General features: G+C 31.3%; 1 protein-coding gene across 2 annotated transcripts in view; it reads left to right on the top strand.

The window, feature by feature from the left end:
- The window catches only part of PCDH10 (protocadherin 10), a 38052-nt gene extending 18339 nt beyond the window's left edge, over nt 1-19713 (top strand). The window contains exon 5 of one of the 2 annotated variants that reach the window (XM_060147445.1): nt 19152-19713. In XM_060147445.1, the coding sequence (XP_060003428.1) occupies nt 19152-19171 (20 nt within the window). In that variant the 3' untranslated portion in view covers nt 19172-19713. Of the gene's footprint in view, nt 1-448; nt 490-19151 lie in introns of those variants that run through there. The other variant, XM_060147444.1, reaches the window with a different exon arrangement.
- The last annotated feature ends 261 nt before the right edge of the window (nt 19714-19974 follow it).

The following is a 19974-nucleotide window of genomic DNA, read 5'->3' on the forward strand; positions in this document are numbered from 1 at the left end:
TTTTTTTAATTTCTTAACACTCTTAGAATATTAATTGCCCCCCTTTCTTACCAGGTCTGTAAAACAATCTTTTACATGTTTTATTTACTAATAAAGCTTTCATACTTTAGCTCTCATCCTTCACATTTTTATAAAGCTAATGTATATACATATATACATTTTCTTCATTATGGTCACTTATATTTCTTATTTAGTTCCCAGGTAGGAGTTATTTATTTACATGTTATTAATTACATTTTTGAGTTCATGGATACATGGTGAAATAAAACATTTAAGGTCATATAGAGAAGACAATTGGTTAAAGTAATTTATATCTTTTTCAGTGTTTTACACTGCTTCGTAAATGATTCTTCATCTACATAAAGCAGTTTATTTTGTGCACACTTTGCATTTATTGAATCAACATTTAGCACGTTAATATATTTATATACCTCATTTTATATTACAGACCATTTTCATTCTCTTTCTTTTTTTGTACATTGGAAGTAAATCCATATAAGCATTTGTGCATCATGTGAGCCTAACAAAGGAAGATTATCAATTAAAATATAAATAGAATTATTCAGTGAAAAGGAATATCTACTTGGGAATTTTTCCTGCCTCATCATACTGAAGATTTTGGGTCAAAATTTAAATGCATCAAATTATAAAGATATTGTAAATAAGTCTGGAATATACAAATTCAATTGCTTATAAATATTATTAAACATTGTTCAATACTCAACATGCCAGACTTTTTTTGAGTGAGTCTGAGTCTTCTGAAATCCTTTTAATAGGAATTAGTATCATTTAGACAATATAGCTTGGAAACTGTTTTGGACTATAAGGTTCATTGTTCAAGATTAAATAATACTACTGAATCAGGACTAAACTCAGCATAATGTGAGTCCATTTAATGTTTCCTAAATTATAATAAAAATCTTGGAAGTTTTATATCTAGGTCTAATAAGACTCCCTAATTACTGTGTTAGTGATTTCTAATTAACTACATCAGTTTAGGTGGGGACAGTATAGAAGATTTGAAAGATTGAACCCCAAAATATAATTACATACAAAAGGACATGGATAAAAACAAATTGTAAGCTGGAAAATTTACAGATAAAAATCAGGATTTTATTTCTGATTTTTTAATTGATATAGTATATGACATATTTATAAATTATGTCTAGGCACTTAACCATATTCTTTTTCCTAGAGATACATTTCTTTTAACTGTAGGGATTGAAAAGATTATATGTGAAATTTATTTCAATAAAATTTTTATAACCTGTCCTCTTAAGTGTTGTCTAAATTATCAAAGAGTTTTTAAATCATTGAGTTCAACAAGTGATTATAAATATATTTTCTGTGTTCTATTTTAATGATTCTGTTGTATGGATAGAGTTGTGCATATTTGCAACCCATAGAGAAGCATTATGTTTTTAATTTAGTTTAATTTTTAATTATATCTATCAATTACCAGAGAAAGAACAGACAGAGATTATGCTTAACATAAGAGTAAATTTATTTAACTAACGGCTATTTCATTATCGGAAGCTGTTAACATGATAATATGGTGCTTTTTGAGAAACAGATAAGTGATACAATCAATTTTGGTTGTTCCTTTATTTTTTGGGGTCCTGGTTGTACTTTTTGAGGATGAGTTCATATTGCATAATATAACAAAATTAACCATGACACTGTAGAGGAAATAGATCTCTGTATTATGAGGAAGACATTATTTTTACTGCTTGTAAAAATGTTGTAATCAGTAGGGCTTTTTTTTCTCTTTTAATGTTGGTGTTAGCTGGAATCCTACACAAGATTCTAATATTACTTGTGTTGGATATTTAATTGTATATTTTACACAAACTGGAAAATTGACATTAGTTTGTCATCAAGTGTTCCAAGGTTCATATTTATGCCAATAACTATGTTTCAGCTGAAAATTGGATAATTACTACGTTATTCCATAAAAAGCATATCTGTAAATGTTTTTGTCAAAATAAGTGTTTGGAAAAATAAAAAAGTCCTAAGCCGAGAAGTAATACATAAATAAAATCAATATCAAACATATATTTCCTGGGTTAAATTTTGAATCACCCTGGATAAAGAAATAGCCAGGGCAGAAAGCTTCTCTCATACCTAACTAAACATCACCGGGCTTTGTCTCAAAGGGCAACATATTGGTAAAAAGTTCTGAGTCAAAAATGGCAACAGTAGATAAAGTAAATGTAATAAGTTGTCTTGATGATGTACACCTGATGGTGTGTTTAAAATATAATACTTCACATGTAGGTTTAATCAAAATGGTGGTAGGAGTAATAGGTCCATAGATTGGAGAGTTAAAATTATAGTTTGACAGTTGCTATCATTTTATTCTTAAAAAAATATATAGAAAACCTTGAAACTGACCTGTAAAATTAGTATAAAATAATTGTACCTTTTTCTTTCACTATTAATAAATCTGATGCCAGAACCAATCCCCTTGCTAGTCACTAGTAGTGTGGTTTTAAGGTTTACTTGCCATATAATTATTCATCAGATGATTACATTGGAGGTCATGAAATCTAGAGCTGTTTTGGTGAATATATATTGATTCTTGAATTACCTCAATCTTTTTGGTAAGAACAATGGTAATAGGGAATGATATTATGTACAGCACATACATTCTACTAAGTTATATTTTTAAACATTTTTTAAATGATGGATAATTTCAAGCTTATTCAAAAAAGAGAATAGTTTACTAAACTCTCCACTTAAACAATTATCAATTCTTGACAAATTTGTTTCATCCAAAACCTAATACACTTCCTCTTCTTTCATATTTTTAAAGCAAACCCAGAAACCCTACTGTTTAATTCATTAATATTTCAGCATATTTATTAAAGATAAAGTTGAACATAACCACAGGAATAATATTCCTCCTAAAAAAATTTTCTTGCTATCGTTGATTGGCTGTTGTTCAAATTTCCATAATTTTCTCATAACTATTATTTACATTTACAATTAATTTGATTCATGATTAAAATAAGGTTTGTTGATAGCAACGCACTTTTATTTTTTATTTTAAAACTTTTGATTGATGTACAGTATGCATATAGACAAGTACAAAAATCACAAACGTATAACTCAAGAAATTTTCACAAAAGGAGCACACCTGTGTAATCAGTGACCACACTAACTGGGTACTGTGTCCAGTAGCCAAAACATTACTAGTATCTCAAAAAGTCCACCATTCTGTCCCCTTTCAGTTACTACCACCCAAAGTGTTACCACTGTCCTGGGCTCTAACCAAAGATTAATTTTTCTGGTTTTTAAAGTTTATATAGTTTGAATAAATGAACTAATGCAATATATTTGAGTTTAACTAAAATGTAATAGCTGGTTAGTCTCTCTGATAATATAGGGAAAGCAAATATCATAGCTAAAACATATCAGTGTGTAAGCTTAAAAAGATAATTTAGTTAGGATGTTTCTCCTTGGATATGATTTCTGTTACTATCTTTGGAGTTCTTATCATGTCTAGTATTTCAGAAATGCTTGATACTTGTCATTATATCTTCTCTTTGATTGAAACATAATCTTCTATTAACTTAGTGGTGTTTTACAGAAACAAATACTTAAATATGTTGATTTGAATACCAGATTATAACAAAAGAGTAGAAAAATTGAAATGCGTCTATTTCGCATTTCTTTGAGCCTAGATTAGAGGATTGTGGCAAACTGGAGACTATGGTGCTTAAAGGAGACTCTGAATAAAGAGATTAACATTGTGGAAAATAACCTATCTGAAGAGACTCCAAAAGGATTGAGGGACTGTGAATTAAGAAGAAAAGGGGAGAGGTGACCAAACAAATGTTAAGTGTTTAAACAAATATTTCACAGATAAATATTCTGACCTTGACATTGGTATTTGCTCCTAAGAGAAATGGAAGCACATTACCTAGAAAGCTTTACAAACTACAAACGTATGCATACGCCAACTGTAATTTGGCGGAATAGCACTTTCTAGCCCCGTGATTTATTCCCACAGAATGCTTTTCTAATACTGGGTCTGGTTTAAAGGAGTGAAGGATGGGGCTCAGTTTTACTAGGGGAAAAGGAAAGGCAATTGAGAAAGCTTGGATTTTTATATATTTCCTTTCCTTCCTGTTTCTACACAGATGACTTCTTATCTTTCATATTTTGGAATTTGGGGAAGGAAACATTTGGCTTCCTAAATCCTTTTTTTCCCTCTCACACACTGAATTGCAATGGATGATTAAATGTCTAGGAACAGAAATTTAAAAATCCTAGTTTTAGAAGGAAATTTGGGAAAATATATATAGTGCAAAAGCTGAGTATGAAAAAGTCTAGTATATTTTATATATGCAATAAGTACCATAGAGTATGTCTATTAAAAGTATGCATTACAACTTAAAGATTTAAGACTTCATAGTATATATAATAATTTATAAAAGACATGACTATAGATTTTAATATCTATATGAAGATATTTTAAATATTTTAAATATATTCATCAAATATTGAATCTTCTTTTTATTGAGTTGGCTTATTTCTCTTATAATAAGAATTTTCCATTTTGGTATCATATTATCCTCTGCTGAATTTTAAGGAAAATCCTTGGTGTCAGTTACTATGGAATGACTTACAAATAAAAATGTAGCAGCTATCATTAGTGACTCAGGGTCAAGTGGCCTACTTTGCTTAAACCTAGTGATGATACATGCTTTCTTAATTATTTTGGAGGATATAGCAAATAGGCTATATATGATCATTATATCTTGGATTGATATTTTGGACAGTAAATTAAAATGTAGCATTAGCTTGGTAAGGGTGGAGGCATGAATAAATCATGCACTTAAGAAAGGGAAAATAGTCAAATGGGGGAATGGTGTTAGATAAACATTAATGCTTGATTTAAGAACAGTAGTAGCTACTACTGAGTGCCTATTTTATAGGCATGAGAAGATGAAATGACACACTACAATTTCATAAATATACAACCAGTGTTACAAAGTGATAGTTCTTCTCATCAATTAAGGGTCATGAAATAAGCTCTATGAATTTCAGATTATAGTAAATAATTTTAGAAATGTTTGAGAATATTTTATGATTATATAAATATACTCAATTTTATATAGGCAAAGGGGTTTTTGGTAGTAGACAATGTAGAAATGCCTTTTATTGATAAACCGGAGTGAATTTTAACTCCTTTGAAGTTGAATTAAAACTAAGGATTTGAGAAATCTATATTTTTAAATTATATTATGAAATGGTGGGAAGATAATTATTTCTCAAATTATAACAACAAAATATTGACTCTATTGAAATGTGACTGGGAAAGGTTTTTTTTTTTTTTAATGCAGGCTTACTTTAGAATTGTTTTTAGGCAAATACTTGACATTGAATAATTTTATTTTCGTCTCTCAGACTTAAAATTGATCTTGAAATCTAGAAACATAATCCTTAAGAACTTAAATTGCTTGCCTTGTAGGAATTGTGATTTCTTAATGCTTATAAAAGGTGTGCTAAAATATCCAATATGGGGGAATATTACCTTTGCTTTAAATAAAAGCATTTAACATAACTTACAAAGGGTATATTATATTGTTTTGAAATTCATTTTAAATCTATGTCTTTTAAAAAATCTATTAAAGTTTTTCACACTTCAACTACTTTCTAATTCTGAGGGGTAGATATCAATAGGTCCTATTGTTTATAACACTATTCTTTATTGTAAAGTAGTGCTATGGTAGTTTGAAACTGTAAAAAGGTTTTTAACCAGCTGTTTTAAACTGACCTTCCCAAGCTACTGACAAAAACAGTGTGACCCACATTCAAGAAAACTTATTATTGAAGACATACTATATTGTAGGCATGGTGGCCTTCAGTTTTGTCTGCCGTAGATCTAGATTATGTAAATGTTCTCAAGGCCAGCCATATAGGAAAATGATTCTTATCACAGACTGATGTGAAAATAGGATCAATATCTTAATTTAAAATACAGATGTAATAACAATCAACTGAAATACTCCTGGAGATATCCAGGGGAAAAATAGAAATACTATGAGAACTCTGGTTGAGAAGGTGTGAAGGACATCAGATCAACTTCATTACTAGTGATCAAAGCCTCAGGCATCCTCATCCTATAAGGATACTATACCTCCTGCACAGATCAAATCAACTCGGATCAAGTCATCTCAGTGTCATCTGCTCTGGGCCGTGCTAGAAACATGCAAAAGCATTTTCAATTATTGATATCTCTCCACTCCATACCTCATAATACCTCATACAAACTTCCTTTGAAGTGGTTTTGAAAAAAATGAAGAAACCAACCTCGGACATAATACAATACCAGTGAAAAGTTTTCCTCTTCCTTTACGATGTATGTGGAGTACAACCTGCTCACCTACTTGGATTGTGGTGTCCTTAGTAAATATTTAAAAAAGACTCTAGTCATTATTTTCAGGATAGGTTTTCCTAAGCATCACTAATTTTATTCATTTTGATTTTACGATAGCTTGGAACATTTAATTTCACAAGACATCATTTTCTGATTTTGTTCTCAAAGTATGCATGTACTTCCTTTGGACACATAGCCTGCTACAGAATTACAAGAGTGGGTCTCTATACTGGTCCTCACATCAGAGAAGTGATGTGTAGTTAAGCGCTCCAGTTATAGAGCCAATCTGCCAATCTGCCATGGTTCAAATACTGATCCAGCCAGTTACTAGCTGTGTGACCTCTGTAATTTCTTTAATCTTCCTGTAACTCATTTTCCTTATCTGTGACATAGATCCTCAAAAGCTCATTGTGGAGATTAAATTATTTAACATATTTAAAGCAGTGAGTGCTTGGCCCAAAGGAAGCACTCATTAGGTGTTCAGGGCAACCATATATTCAGTTAAAATTGGAACAATGACATCAGCCTGAGTATGGAGAAAATTTAAATTCTGGGTTTAAATAGAACTAATTATGCTTTCTTTTACTCCCAGAGAAAAATCAGACTCCAAATGTTCTTTTCATGATATATCACTATTTTACATCTGCAGTGTATATCCTTTCACATAATACATATGCTTTAAAAGTACAGTATCCCTATTTTTCTTTTTCATCTGTGAAACCAATGAAATGGATAGATGAGAACCAAAGTTATAATGCCCAGTAAAGACTAAGCTTTATTTGTTTTATAAGATGTTAGTCATGAAGCATGATTATAACTTTAAACATTTCGTATTCTCATTATTTTACTTGTCCAATGAGTGGAGATATTTGATTATGAGCAATAAACAGTAAAAATAAACTGATAAAGAATACTCTTTTTTGAAACAACTGATTTTTATTTCATATAGAAAGCAGCATATTATATTTGATGACTGTAGAAAAATAAAGACTATTTCTTCAGGTCAAAAATTTTTAAAAGTGATACAAATAGATGTCCATATCCAATTTGACTTAATCTACATTTTGACAATTGTACTAACCCTTTAGATAAATTCTGGCCTTAGGCAAGATATTGTTACTCCAAAGAGTTCTGATATCCCTGTGTGAGAGACACAAATGCCCTAAAAGTATCACAAAAAGTAAATGTAAAGAGTCTATTAGTGTGGAAAATTGGATTTTTCTATAAGATATACCAAAGATATCTATGTCTGCCATAAATCAGTCTTTACACGCAAAAGCCCAAAGATTTTCCTGTGTCCTTTTTCTTCCCTAAAACCCTATTATCTGATAAACTCTTTCAGTTACCCTTATATTTATATTTTTGTACTTTTGTCTTTCACAGTCAGAAAGAACTAGCAAATGATGTCACAAGCCCTTTTGAGAAACGCCTGAAAAACTGCCCAAACTGTACTTTTTTGTTTATGCCTTATTCATTGAACTCTCTCAGGTGTAATTCTCTTGATTTTATGATTCTCTGTTTTCTGTCTTCTACCTTCCCATCAGTTCTGCATAGGTATCATGATTTTGCCTAGAAAACAAGAGGCCTAACGACTAAGTTCCAGTGCCCAGTTCCATGCATTATATGTGCTTATTTCTTTTTATCTTTATGACTATTTAGAAGAAAGTCAGTAAGGATTTGTTACATGGGGGTTAATTTTTGTTTTTGGTTTACTAGCAGAGCATTACTGCCGTTGTCAATCTTTGTGGTAATAAAGGCCTGACGGAGAATGATAGGGGAAGGATCAGAGACATTCTGAAAAAAAATTATAGTATTAGAATTATAAATGTAAGAATAAAAGGCAAAGAAAGTAGTTATCAAGGATGGTTCTCAGGTCTTGAGACTGCATGACTGGGAGAAGATTGCATCCCCAATTAATTGTGAGACAGTGTAGAAAACAAGTATGCTTTCTTTTTTAAATTAAGATTTTTAGAAGTGAAAAGTAGACACTAGGGAAGATGATAACTGAAAATACTAGTAGATCGAGATACAACGGGAGTTATTTTTGGATAGGAAAGATTTGATCAAATGTATGTGACATTTAATCACTTTAAATACGTTATTTTAAATGCCATGATTAAATTTGTCCCTGTGTCTTCACCATTTCTGTGAGTTGCAGACCAGATGTTCCTAGGGTGAGATTTACTTGTGAGTGTCTCTCTGTGAAAAAAATAAACCCTGAAGCAGTATTTTATTTTAAAAAAAAGATTCATATAAAAATCTTACATAAATCATATATAAATTTTATACAGTGTATTTAATATTTGTGATCATTATATGCCTTATTTTTCTTTGTTAAAATCTGTGGAAAAAAATGTCCCATCTTTTCTACGGGTTCCTGGCTTTAATTGCTGCTGACAGAACCTGAGGCTTGAAACAATGGGATAGAATCACTTCCTTGAGCAGCTCATATCACTGCTTTTTCTCTGTCACAATTATCTTAGAATTGAGTTATCAACCACAAAACATCCAGGCAGTCATTTTGACTGCAGAACACTTTGTCACTTTTGGAAGATTTAGGGTGATGGAATGCAAACTATTTCCAGATGTGTAAAGTGTAAACCCTGGATCCTCGGCTGGGCTCCGTGAGAAGACACAGGCGTACTTTCTTTTTTGCACTCCCCGAACCCAGTCATTTCTTCCTAATTCACAAAAATTAATGAAAACCCCTCTACTTCTCTGTCTGGCTTCCACTGTCAAATAATTAGAGAATTTATTTATATTCATAGACATTTGACTTTAATATGTTCCTCTTTAAAAATCTTGAGAGGCTTTCTGTTTCGGCTGCAATAACGTTCACGCTGTTATTAGCTTTAAAAGTTTTTTGTTTAAACCCTGCCTACATTTTTTAGTTTCATGCCATTCAGTGATTGTAGGCTTCTTGATACACTGTTTTTCCCAGGCCCTTGCACTTTGTCATTCCATTCTCCCTCTGGAATGCTCTCTCATTGGAAAAACCACTCCCACCCCCGCTGCTTGGCCATCTACTCATCCATCAAGATTCAACTCCTTTTACCTTTAATGGGAAGCCTTCCCAGACAAAGAGATATATACAATCTTCTTGTAACTTCTTATAGATGTTATATGTAATTGCTATTGTTAAACTATCCTATAAAACAATTGTTAGCCTATTGGACTGGTAGATCTTTTAGAGAAGAATCCATGTGTATTCATTTTACAGTCTCAAATCCCAGAACTTTGTCTGGAGCAAAGTAAATACCCATAAAGCCATATTAGACTACATCAATTGATCAATAAATGAACCACCCTGCAACCAAGGAAGTGAGTGCATTTCTTTTTCTCCTTAGTTATTTAGGCATCTTCCCAATTTACATAAATTAATATAATTATAGTAATCTCTGAATGGCAAAACAAACAAACAACCCCCCAAAACCTAACCATTTCCACTCCTAACATACACTCTCCTGGATTTCATCATTTTTCAACCTTCCTTGATTTTCATGTTCTTTTATTCTGGCCTTACATATACTGCTACTAGCTCTTTTATTTTTTATTTATTTATTTTTTTTCTGATCGATTGCTTTCTCTTTAATAACTCCTTAATCCTCATATTTCAATATCACCAACTGCTAATTTCACAGTCTATTTCTTTTCAGTTGTCTGTCGCATATAATTCGCAAACATATACATAAACATTAAGTAAAAATGAGGTAATCTTATACATGAACATAAAGTGGGATCCACTGTAGATATGAGTATAAGCAGGAGACTGTTGTAATACGGGATAACCAGGGCTAGAGGTAATTTATCTGGCTTTCCTTTGGGTTTCTGGGGTTTTCATGTAACAGTTTTTAAGCCTTTGGTATTTTTGTTTATCATCAGTATTGCACAAGTTATTTTCAGATTTTTCTTTATGGCATTGTGGCAACTAAAGAGTATCTCAGATACTTTTTTTAAAACAAGGATACAACATTTTTATTTTGTTCTGTGAGAATTTTATTACGAGACATGTAGGTACATTTGTACTTTAGTCATAATTTAATAATGATGTAGATATGTTATATATAAATATACATTGTCAATACTATTTAACCTGGTTAATTATTTAAACAAATACTGGCCTTAACAAAGGTTAATTATTTAAAACTTGAACTTTTTCCTAGATTTATTGTGATACTTTTCATAAATAGTAAATGTATAACATGACTTTTATTGACTTTATTAGGTGATTAAATATTTGCAGTAATTAGGAAAAACCCTAATCAAACACAAAGTTTAAAGTTATGGAATGTAATATAACTGTGTAAGGATTTAACTCTTGTCATTTAATTAGAACATAACTAAAATGATTTTTAATGTTTAACAAGCATGGTAGTGATCTTATTTTAACAAATTCGCATTTTTGTGATGTTTTTAAATCTGAGTTTGATTCACTGCTTATCGGTTTTCAAATCTCTAATTATCTGATTCTAGATTAAATTGAAGGGCCAAGAGGGAGGTAGTTTAATGAGTTTCTAGAATAGAACTAAAATTAGAATGTATATTTAGATTTAAATTTTACAATAAATAATTAAAAATTATGGTTCTTATGCAAAGAAGGACATTTTATCAAATATGCTATATCTACCTCACAAAAACAAATACTTCAATTGAAATCAAGGTTAAAATTTAATTATAATACAAAAAAATTTAAATGACAAGATTGTGTTCATCTATGATAATAGATAACTGATTTTTTATATTTTATCTCCTTTTGAATTCTTACATCTTAATTTTAAAATCATTTTACATGGAAATATGTACAAAATATATTATATGAACTACAGTTCTACAAATTAATTAGAGAATATAGTGTAATATTTTTCTAGGAAAAACAGCATAACATTCTCCTCAGTGGTAACTAGTATCATCTGTGCTATCATGTAGCTGATATCTTGAGGATATGGTTGGCAGATCTAACAAATAAAAATACATGACACCCAAATGTTGCGTGGGGGGTATGTATACTAACTAATTATTCACTGTTTATCTGAAATTCAACTGTAACTGGACACCCTGTATTTTATCTGGCAACTCTGCTTAAGAAGTTATTGGCACCTGTAGTCTTGGGTTCCTAACCTGTTTAGTGTGGGGATGTTTTTCTAGATACAGAAAACCAGTGGTTAGCTTTCACTTTTCAGTGAGTCAGATTTCAACCCTTCTGAGCCTGCAGTTCCTGTTATTAATCTGCTATTTGCTTTGACATAGAAGCAACTGAATGATGTTAGGGGAAGTCAGATCATCAAGTATATTAAATAAATAGCCATAGTTCTACACACCGTTTCTAAGTCATGTGTGTTGTGTCTCTTTTTTGAAAATAACCTTGTAAAAATTGTGCTATTAGTATTTTATTTACCAGCCCAGAAGATTTTCCACTTATTTTCATGGCTTAGTTATCTAAAGTGTTAGTTGAATTATTTTGAAATCTTATCACTATTTAAGTAGGCTATTAGTGGTTAATAAATTAGATACATGGCTATGTATTTTTTAAATGAAGATCTTATGTATTTATTCTTAAGTTTTCCCTATCTTTCATTGCTGGAATTTCTCTGCTTGGTTTTCATATAGAAGACAAAGTTGTGCATGTCACTATTAGTTGGTTTAATATTGTGATACAGTGATGTTGTTTGTTGCAAATAAGTCTAAACAGGTATAACATCTCTATACTTAGAGGAATAACTAATGCTTTGCAGGAATTTTCCAAACCTTTACTTGGAAAATTAATGCTAATTTCAACCTTACAGGGAAGTAACTAATTTGATCTCCTTATAATATTGTTTTGAAGGAAACTACTAGAAATAAAAGTATCTAAATGTCAGTAAATATCAGCTCCATAATTCTCAAAGAAAAAAAAAGGAACCATTTATTCTTTAAAGAGGCATATGGATGTCTTGTTAGAATGTAGAGACACATAATCATGGTATTTGTCTAAGTTAAATGAAAGATCTTTTGTCATTATTAAAGTAAGAGTTAATTGAGTGGATTTTCTTCAAAAGAAGTTTCAAGGGTATTTCTTTATTGCCAGGTAAAGAATGCAATTTTCAAATAGTTGTGGAAAAAATAAGTTTCCACATTTTAGTGCATTATGGTAAAGAATTCCAGAAATTTTTTCAATGATATTATAAACATGGAGAGCAATATGTGTTAGAGAGTTCCATTTCCTAAATATATGCCAATGTAGGGGCGGAGCATTTGAAAAGAATTCAGTCTCCAGACTTGATTTTAAGATACCATTCAGGCAAGGGGGTTTTGTTTGTCAAAGAGAGCCTGGATGGTGACCAAAGTGTTCTTGGTAGGGTCATGTCCTATTACTTTTTTCGCCCTCAGGAAAAATTTGTTAAGCTTTCAAGGCATAATTTTTGACATTTCTAGGTAAGTTTGAAATACATCCATTCAATCTATAAAATGCAAGTACATTGTCATGCTAAATTTTTTTAAACAAATATTTTAATATAAAAGTTTATTTAGCATTTAAAAAGATATTTAGAATATTGACAATTTTTGTGTCTAGATGATTACCATATGTTTTTGATATCTTGCTTAAATCAATTCAGGTAATGATAATAATCAAAGTATATTGTCTAATTAAAGGAGTTAATATACTATCACTGGTTTTTGTTGTAGATTTTAAAGCACACTTAATTAAAGTAATTAATTAGAGACAAAGATTTTTAAACCAAACAAAATTGAGTTACTGTAATTACACCTACCCTGTTAATACATAGCACAGGGAGATCAGCTCAGTGCTTTGTGACCACTTAGAGGGGTGGGATAGGGAGGGTGGGAGGGAGATGCAAGAGGGAGGGGTTATGGGGATATATGTACACATATAGCTGATTCACTTTATTATACAGCAGAAACTAACACAACACTGTAAAGCAATTATACTCCAATAAAAATGTTAAAAATATATATATTAATGGTAGTTGACAAGGTTGCAGTAACCCATAGAGTAGATATTTCTTGGTGAATGCACTATTGCCTTAATAAGAAGGTAGTTTTAAATCACACATATTCACATACACACAAACACAAACAAGTATATAGAAATTTCTAAAAGCCTATGGATTTTCTATCTACAAGAAATTCATGATGTTTTGGGAGACCCACTTGCTCAAACAAAGCTATGTGAAGGTAATGGTATTCTGCCATACTTTTGGATTCTACTTGTAGACAGATAGAAGCCCCTATTTTCAAGGCTACGAAGTCTTTTAACTAACAACAAAATGCGGTTTAAAAATAAGCTCCATTTGTAATACTAAATACTGTAATTTTCACAGGTGGTACATATAGGGCTGTGCACAGTGCATGAACACTGCTTGATCTCAAGGGTAACTTGCAGCTTATGAAATTAATTCTGTCTTTGCCCATACCATTCTTAGTAAGCAAATGAAGTCCAATTCATTTCTATTTTGTGACCTCAAGTTCATATACAGTCTCTATCGCAACTAAAAAATAGCAGTTTTGGTAACTAGGCTCTGGCACTTAGGGGTACCAGAATTTCTAGAGCTAAAATGTCTATAAAGAGAATATTATGCTCAATATGTTTGTCTCCTATCTTAGAAAGGATGCATTTATTGATGTACATTTCTAATGCACAAAACTACACTTACCGATTTCTTATCCCTTAAAATACCCATGGATTTATCTTTTAATTTAATAGGCATTTAATAATTGCAAATTATGTTGTAAGCGTTGCGTGCATATATAGACTAACCTAAAAATAAACACTTGGCTTTACGATGTATTTCTTAGGTGAGTGGTCTGAAGTCTTATTTGAGTCATTTATTTCAAAAAGTTTCCTTTCTAAAAAATAATCAAGTTTACAAATGGGAATCACCTCCTCCAAATGAACTCTTGCTTTCTAGATATATTCTATAATCTCTTAACTCTGTCAAACTAGAATAAAAAGGCATATTGTTTGATGAAAGGAAATTTAACATGAGGATGCTGTGAACATTATGAAATAAATATAAGAATGCAAGTTTATATTGCTCTGAGCTACAATTATTAGAAAGACAATCTATATTATACTAACAGAAGGCTTTCAGTCTTTATAATTCATAATAAACCATAGCATGTAATTTTTAAATTATATACATATTTAATTTCAAATATTTTTGTAATTTTTTGAGAGGAGGAAAACATTTACAATATGAACAAGATACAACTATATTAAAAAAATAAAAGCAAATATAAGGGCGTTCCAGTGGGAAGATCAAAGACAAAGCAGCGACCCATTTTAATAGTTAACACAACTATGCTCATCTCAGAACTTTAGGGTTAAACAGAAAAAAAACTCTTTAGAGACATTTTTGAAGAGAATCTTCAAAAATGGTTCAAGAATAAGACAGAGGAAAGTTAAAAGAACTGATTATTCGCTGGACAGATCTCTAATGGGGCTTACTTTTAAATGATCTTTCAGTTTATGATGTGCTTTCACACAGGGAACAGAGAGTAGATGTTTCTGACTCCTACAAGGGGTAATGGGCTTAAACTCTTGTACCGTAGGTTCACTTTATACGTAAAGAAGTGTCCTGACCCTGAGGTTCAGGAAACATTTGAATGACTTCCCGAGTAGCTTACTGATCTCAGCTTCTAGAAGTTTTTCACTGTAGTGGGGAGTCTCCATCATCTGGGATATTTGAAGGCTGTTCTTTCTTTCAGTGGCAGAAATAGATTAGATCGCTTCATAAGCTTTATTTATTACTTTAGCTTCTGTGATTTACGCTGTCATAAAGTATAAAGAGTATTATGCTTCCTGCTACGCAAGTAGAGGAATGTGAATATTCAAATGATTAAATTGTCATTTTAATATATTATACAATATTATTTTTCACCAGATTTTTAGTAAACTATAGTATGTTGAAGAAATAGAATATCGCTGGTGATGTTTTTCAATTTTATTTTGCAACATACATATTTACAGGCAGTCTTCTTAAGTCATTCATCAGAATTTTTAAATGTCCAACAGTTTAATATCAGATTTTACAAATGGAAAAATATGCATCATGGAACTTTCATTAAAATAGTATGTACATGCTGAAAATATACATACATATACATGTTAAATATATACACACATATATATGCTAAATTATAAAAGGTAGATATTTGAATCTCTTCTCCATTAATAGTAATTTTTCATCTGTAGTTCAGGCAGTAAGATAAATGTGTTAAATGTAGCATTTATATGACTCACTTTGAAGAATAAATGCAGTGAATGAATAAATAGAGGTAAAAACAAACAAACAAACAAATAAATTAATTAATTAAAATTCCAGTAATCTGGAATCACAGTATCTGGAAAGATAGTCACAAAGTTGTTAGCAGCAGTTATCATTTTTTGGGTATTTTTGAGTGCTTTTATTCTTATTTGGCTTTTTCTGTGCTGTTTGAATTTTAAATTTTTAATGAATTTTATTTTATTTTTGAATTTTTAAAGTAAATATGTGTAATTCTACAAAATATATATATTTTGTAAATACTTATAAGTACAGCTTTTTTAAAACATATAATTAAGGAAGAATTGACATAGTTATAAAAAAAGGAATGCTAATAGTCCTTTTTCTATTACTTTTGACTTGAATTAAAATAAAATATTTTATTCATATCAAGTAACCAAATCCCTATACATGCTGATGAATAGCTAAGGAAAAATGCATCTGCGAAATGAAAAGAAAAAGCAGAAATTCTCCAACTATGCTTTGATAATTCCAAAACATATACAGAATACATCAGAAAGCATGAAGATTCAATGTATTTGACCCATACTCTCTAGCCTGAAATGCTTAACAAATGCATGACCATAATCGTTAATACTGTGGAATAATTGTCCTTGGTATGGACTCTAAAATGTAATAGCATCAATTTGTCTCTTATATACGTGTCCTACTTCCAACATTAACCCATATATCCCCCAAAGAACAATGATTTTTCAGTATTCAGACTCACCTTTTAAAAGCCTTGAAACAGGGGGCTTCCCTGGTGGTGCAGTGGTTGAGAGTCTGCCTGTCGATGTAGGGGACACGTGTTCGTGCCCCGGTCCAGGAAGATCCCACATGCCGCGGAAATGGCTAGGCCTGTGGGACAAAAAAAAAAAAAAAAAAAAAAAAAAAAGCCTTGAAACAAAATGTATATGACTGTAACTTTAGTAATAATATATTTTATTTTCTCTAGTTTGTCTAGCAATCCTTAACATTCGGGAAATTAGCTTTTGAAATAAAGGAAATCTTCCCTCTCTATTCTAATATGTTCTGACCTTCAACTTCAGCCCTTACACTTGTCCTATTCAGATTTGCATTCCTGAATTAACAGATAGATGGGAAGAGGCAAATGTAACGAAAGGTGATTATATTATTCGGAGAACTACTGAAATAGGTGCAATTTAAATAAAAGCAGCACACATGTAAGCCTAAGCAGTAATAAAATATACCTTTTAAGCTTGTGTTTATATTTCAGATATTGAGTATATTATATGCTAAACATCTGTGTTCTTGTAACAGTGAACCACTTTAATAACACGATTTCTTTCTGTATCCTAATTAAATCAAATGAACGTATAATATCTAGGCTAATAACTTATCTTTTTTGTTGTTGTTGTTGTACGCGGGCCTCTCACTGTTGTGGCCTCTCCCGTTGCGGAGCACAGGCTCCGGACGCGCAGGCTCAGCGGCCATGGCTCACGGGCCCAGCCGCTCCGCGGCATGTGGGATCTTCCCGGACCAGGGCACGAACCCGTGTCGCCTGCATCAGCAGGCAGACTCTCAACCACTGCGCCACCAGGGAAGCCCCCTATAAGCAATCTTTTAACCTAATTAGAAATATTTTACTCATTTAAACATGTGTTAGGTTGACTAATCTCTGCATTTACACTAAGAAGTAGCTTTTCAGTGTATTCATTTTTTTCACATAATGAGTTAGTTTATAGGTTGAGTATAGGTCATTACTGAGTTTCTTTTTTATTTTGAACTAGTAGAATGTTTCCTAAAAATCAGTAGTCTCTGATTTATACTGTTTAAGAAAAACTTCAAACTGTAAGTAATATCTCCAACTTATTTTGAAAAAAATTATATTATTTGTAAGATGATGATATTTTCTGGGTTGTCCAGAAAAGTGCAAGATTACACCTTGTGTAGTTATTAATAATGCTCCCTTTCAGCTACACAATTGTGCAGTTTAGACAATACGTTATTTGATCACTATAATTATTTGTTCCAATTCATTTTATAAACCCGAGTTTCTTTGATGGCTAAATATTTTAATTTACTTGAGAATTTTAAATCCTGATTGATATAAACAAAATGTAAATCATTCATATTTATCAAGTTTACCACGAAGCAGAGAATTTGAATTCAAAGGCATAGGAAAATAAGATTCGATTCTTTTAAAAGAGTGAAGTTTCTATTTGCTTATATAATAGAATACTCTTTGTAGCATTATGACCAGGTAAGTTATAATAGCTACCATTTTCACTTTGATTTCTGTCAGTGGTGGTACCCAATTTTTACAATTTTAATTGATGTATTTTTGCTAAAAGGTGAACTAATGAAGAAATGCTTGATGGTCTGGTCAGAAACTGAGTTTGTGAGGAAAAATAAATGAGAGAATCAGGGAAAATAAATTAAGAAAATATATAACTAGAAAATCTACTTGAAATGAGTGGAAATACCGTAGGAGAGGAAGTGAACTCATCAGCATGTTCTTACATTCGTAGAAAACAACAAAAAAAGTAACTTTTCACCAGTTTGAAACAATTCAGTTATGCTACTTAATGTTGTACTTATTTTTTAATGAGATACACATATATGTGTTTTTTAATCACAATTGAACCATCTTGATTTTTAGCTCATTTTTATTATACATCTCTTATGTCCCAGATACTGATCTAGGAGATGCAGTCTCTGTTCTCATTGTGCTCATGGTCAAATATCACAAAGATTGTGAATAAGTGGGAAGAAGTGTCCTTTATCATTATAAATTAAATACTTAAGATCATAAATTCTGAATGATTGAATCTGGACATCCTGCTTCATAATTCATTTTATAAGACTGGACCACATTCAATAATATCATTTTCTCCCCTTCGCCTATTCCCACCTTAGAAGAAAACTGATTCCTTTCAGGGGATAAATTTACCTTACAAAATTATAGGCCATAAAAAGATTTGGTTTTTATATAATTCTAAAAAAATTAGATAAAATAAACCTCAAAAATGTGAATCATCCTTTAATTTTTAACTACATGAACACTTCCTGGTACAGTTTTCTCCTATTATATGTAGATTTAATACATGTAACTTAGAGCTTCTTAAATTAAATATATAACCACTTATCATAGATATTCTAAAGACTTGTTCTAGAAATGTAAGGACCACAATTTTTTCCTCTATTCTGATTGTGCATAAATAGTGAAGTAGGGATTGTTTTGTGGATAACTTTAAAAAGTTAATCGCATAATTGAGAGTTGGTATATAAAGCTCACGTTTCCCATGCAAAACTGATTTGTATAAATGTCAAAATTGTCATTTTCAGAAACCCAAACAACAGAATGACTGTGGCTATTAGAAGCCAAGGTGACACAGAAATATCTTGCCACTACCTGGGTCTGGTAGGGGGATACAACTTGTTTCCAGCTGTATTTGCTTCTTTTACAATACTGTGCAATTCTAAACACCAACAGTCAGGCTGTTTCTCTTAGAGTATTTTTCTTTTCTTTTTCACAGCACGGAAAAGGATATGCTAGTCAATTCTACAGGACTTACCTGAAGCAGCATGATTTGCACAAAGTCGACCAACAAAAGCATCAACTTTTCAACTTCATTATCTTGGCCATCCAGTTAGTTGTGTGTAACTGAGTATTAGATTGCCAGCGGAGTCATTACGGCCAATTATAGGACCTAATTGCTCTCAGCAGGCCTGAGAAATGAGTTGAAATGTGCAGAACTGTAGAAACTTTAGGCAACTGATTTTGCCTCTCCGATCAGTGTGTGCCTGTTTACAGCACTATATATCTTTCTCTCTCCAAATGTCACTGAGCCCTTTAGATGTTTATATTCACCACGAGAAGCCAGTTATAAAGATAAAGGAAATTTGTGCATTATAAATGCAATATCACTGTTTTAAACTTGACTGTTTTATATTATTTTTGTGTGATCAAGTGTTCCCCAAACTATTCCAACTTTACAAGAGAGATTGTGATTATGTTCTTTTCACCTGTGGGTTATAAAAAATGTTGTATTCTGAAGACCCACAAAATATCAAAGACATTCTGTAGTTTATACACCGTGTTGCAAAGTGTTTACTGTACTATTTCAAAGCTTCTAAATAAATATAAAATATATATATTATATTATATAATTTTCCTAAAATGTGGTACAACTTAGTTGGTTTTTAAATGGATTCATACAGTCCACATCATATAATAAAGTAAAAGGTAATTCAGGGTCCCAAAGATAAACTTACTAAGAAAAAAATAATCATTAATCGTTCCTTCCAGTTTTTGTATCTTATTCAACCCTGTTTTTCCTTGTTTAAAAGAAAATGAAG

The sequence above is a fragment of the Lagenorhynchus albirostris genome, chromosome 4 (assembly GCF_949774975.1).
Source record: "Lagenorhynchus albirostris chromosome 4, mLagAlb1.1, whole genome shotgun sequence".
Classification (NCBI taxonomy): Eukaryota; Metazoa; Chordata; class Mammalia; order Artiodactyla; family Delphinidae; genus Lagenorhynchus; species Lagenorhynchus albirostris.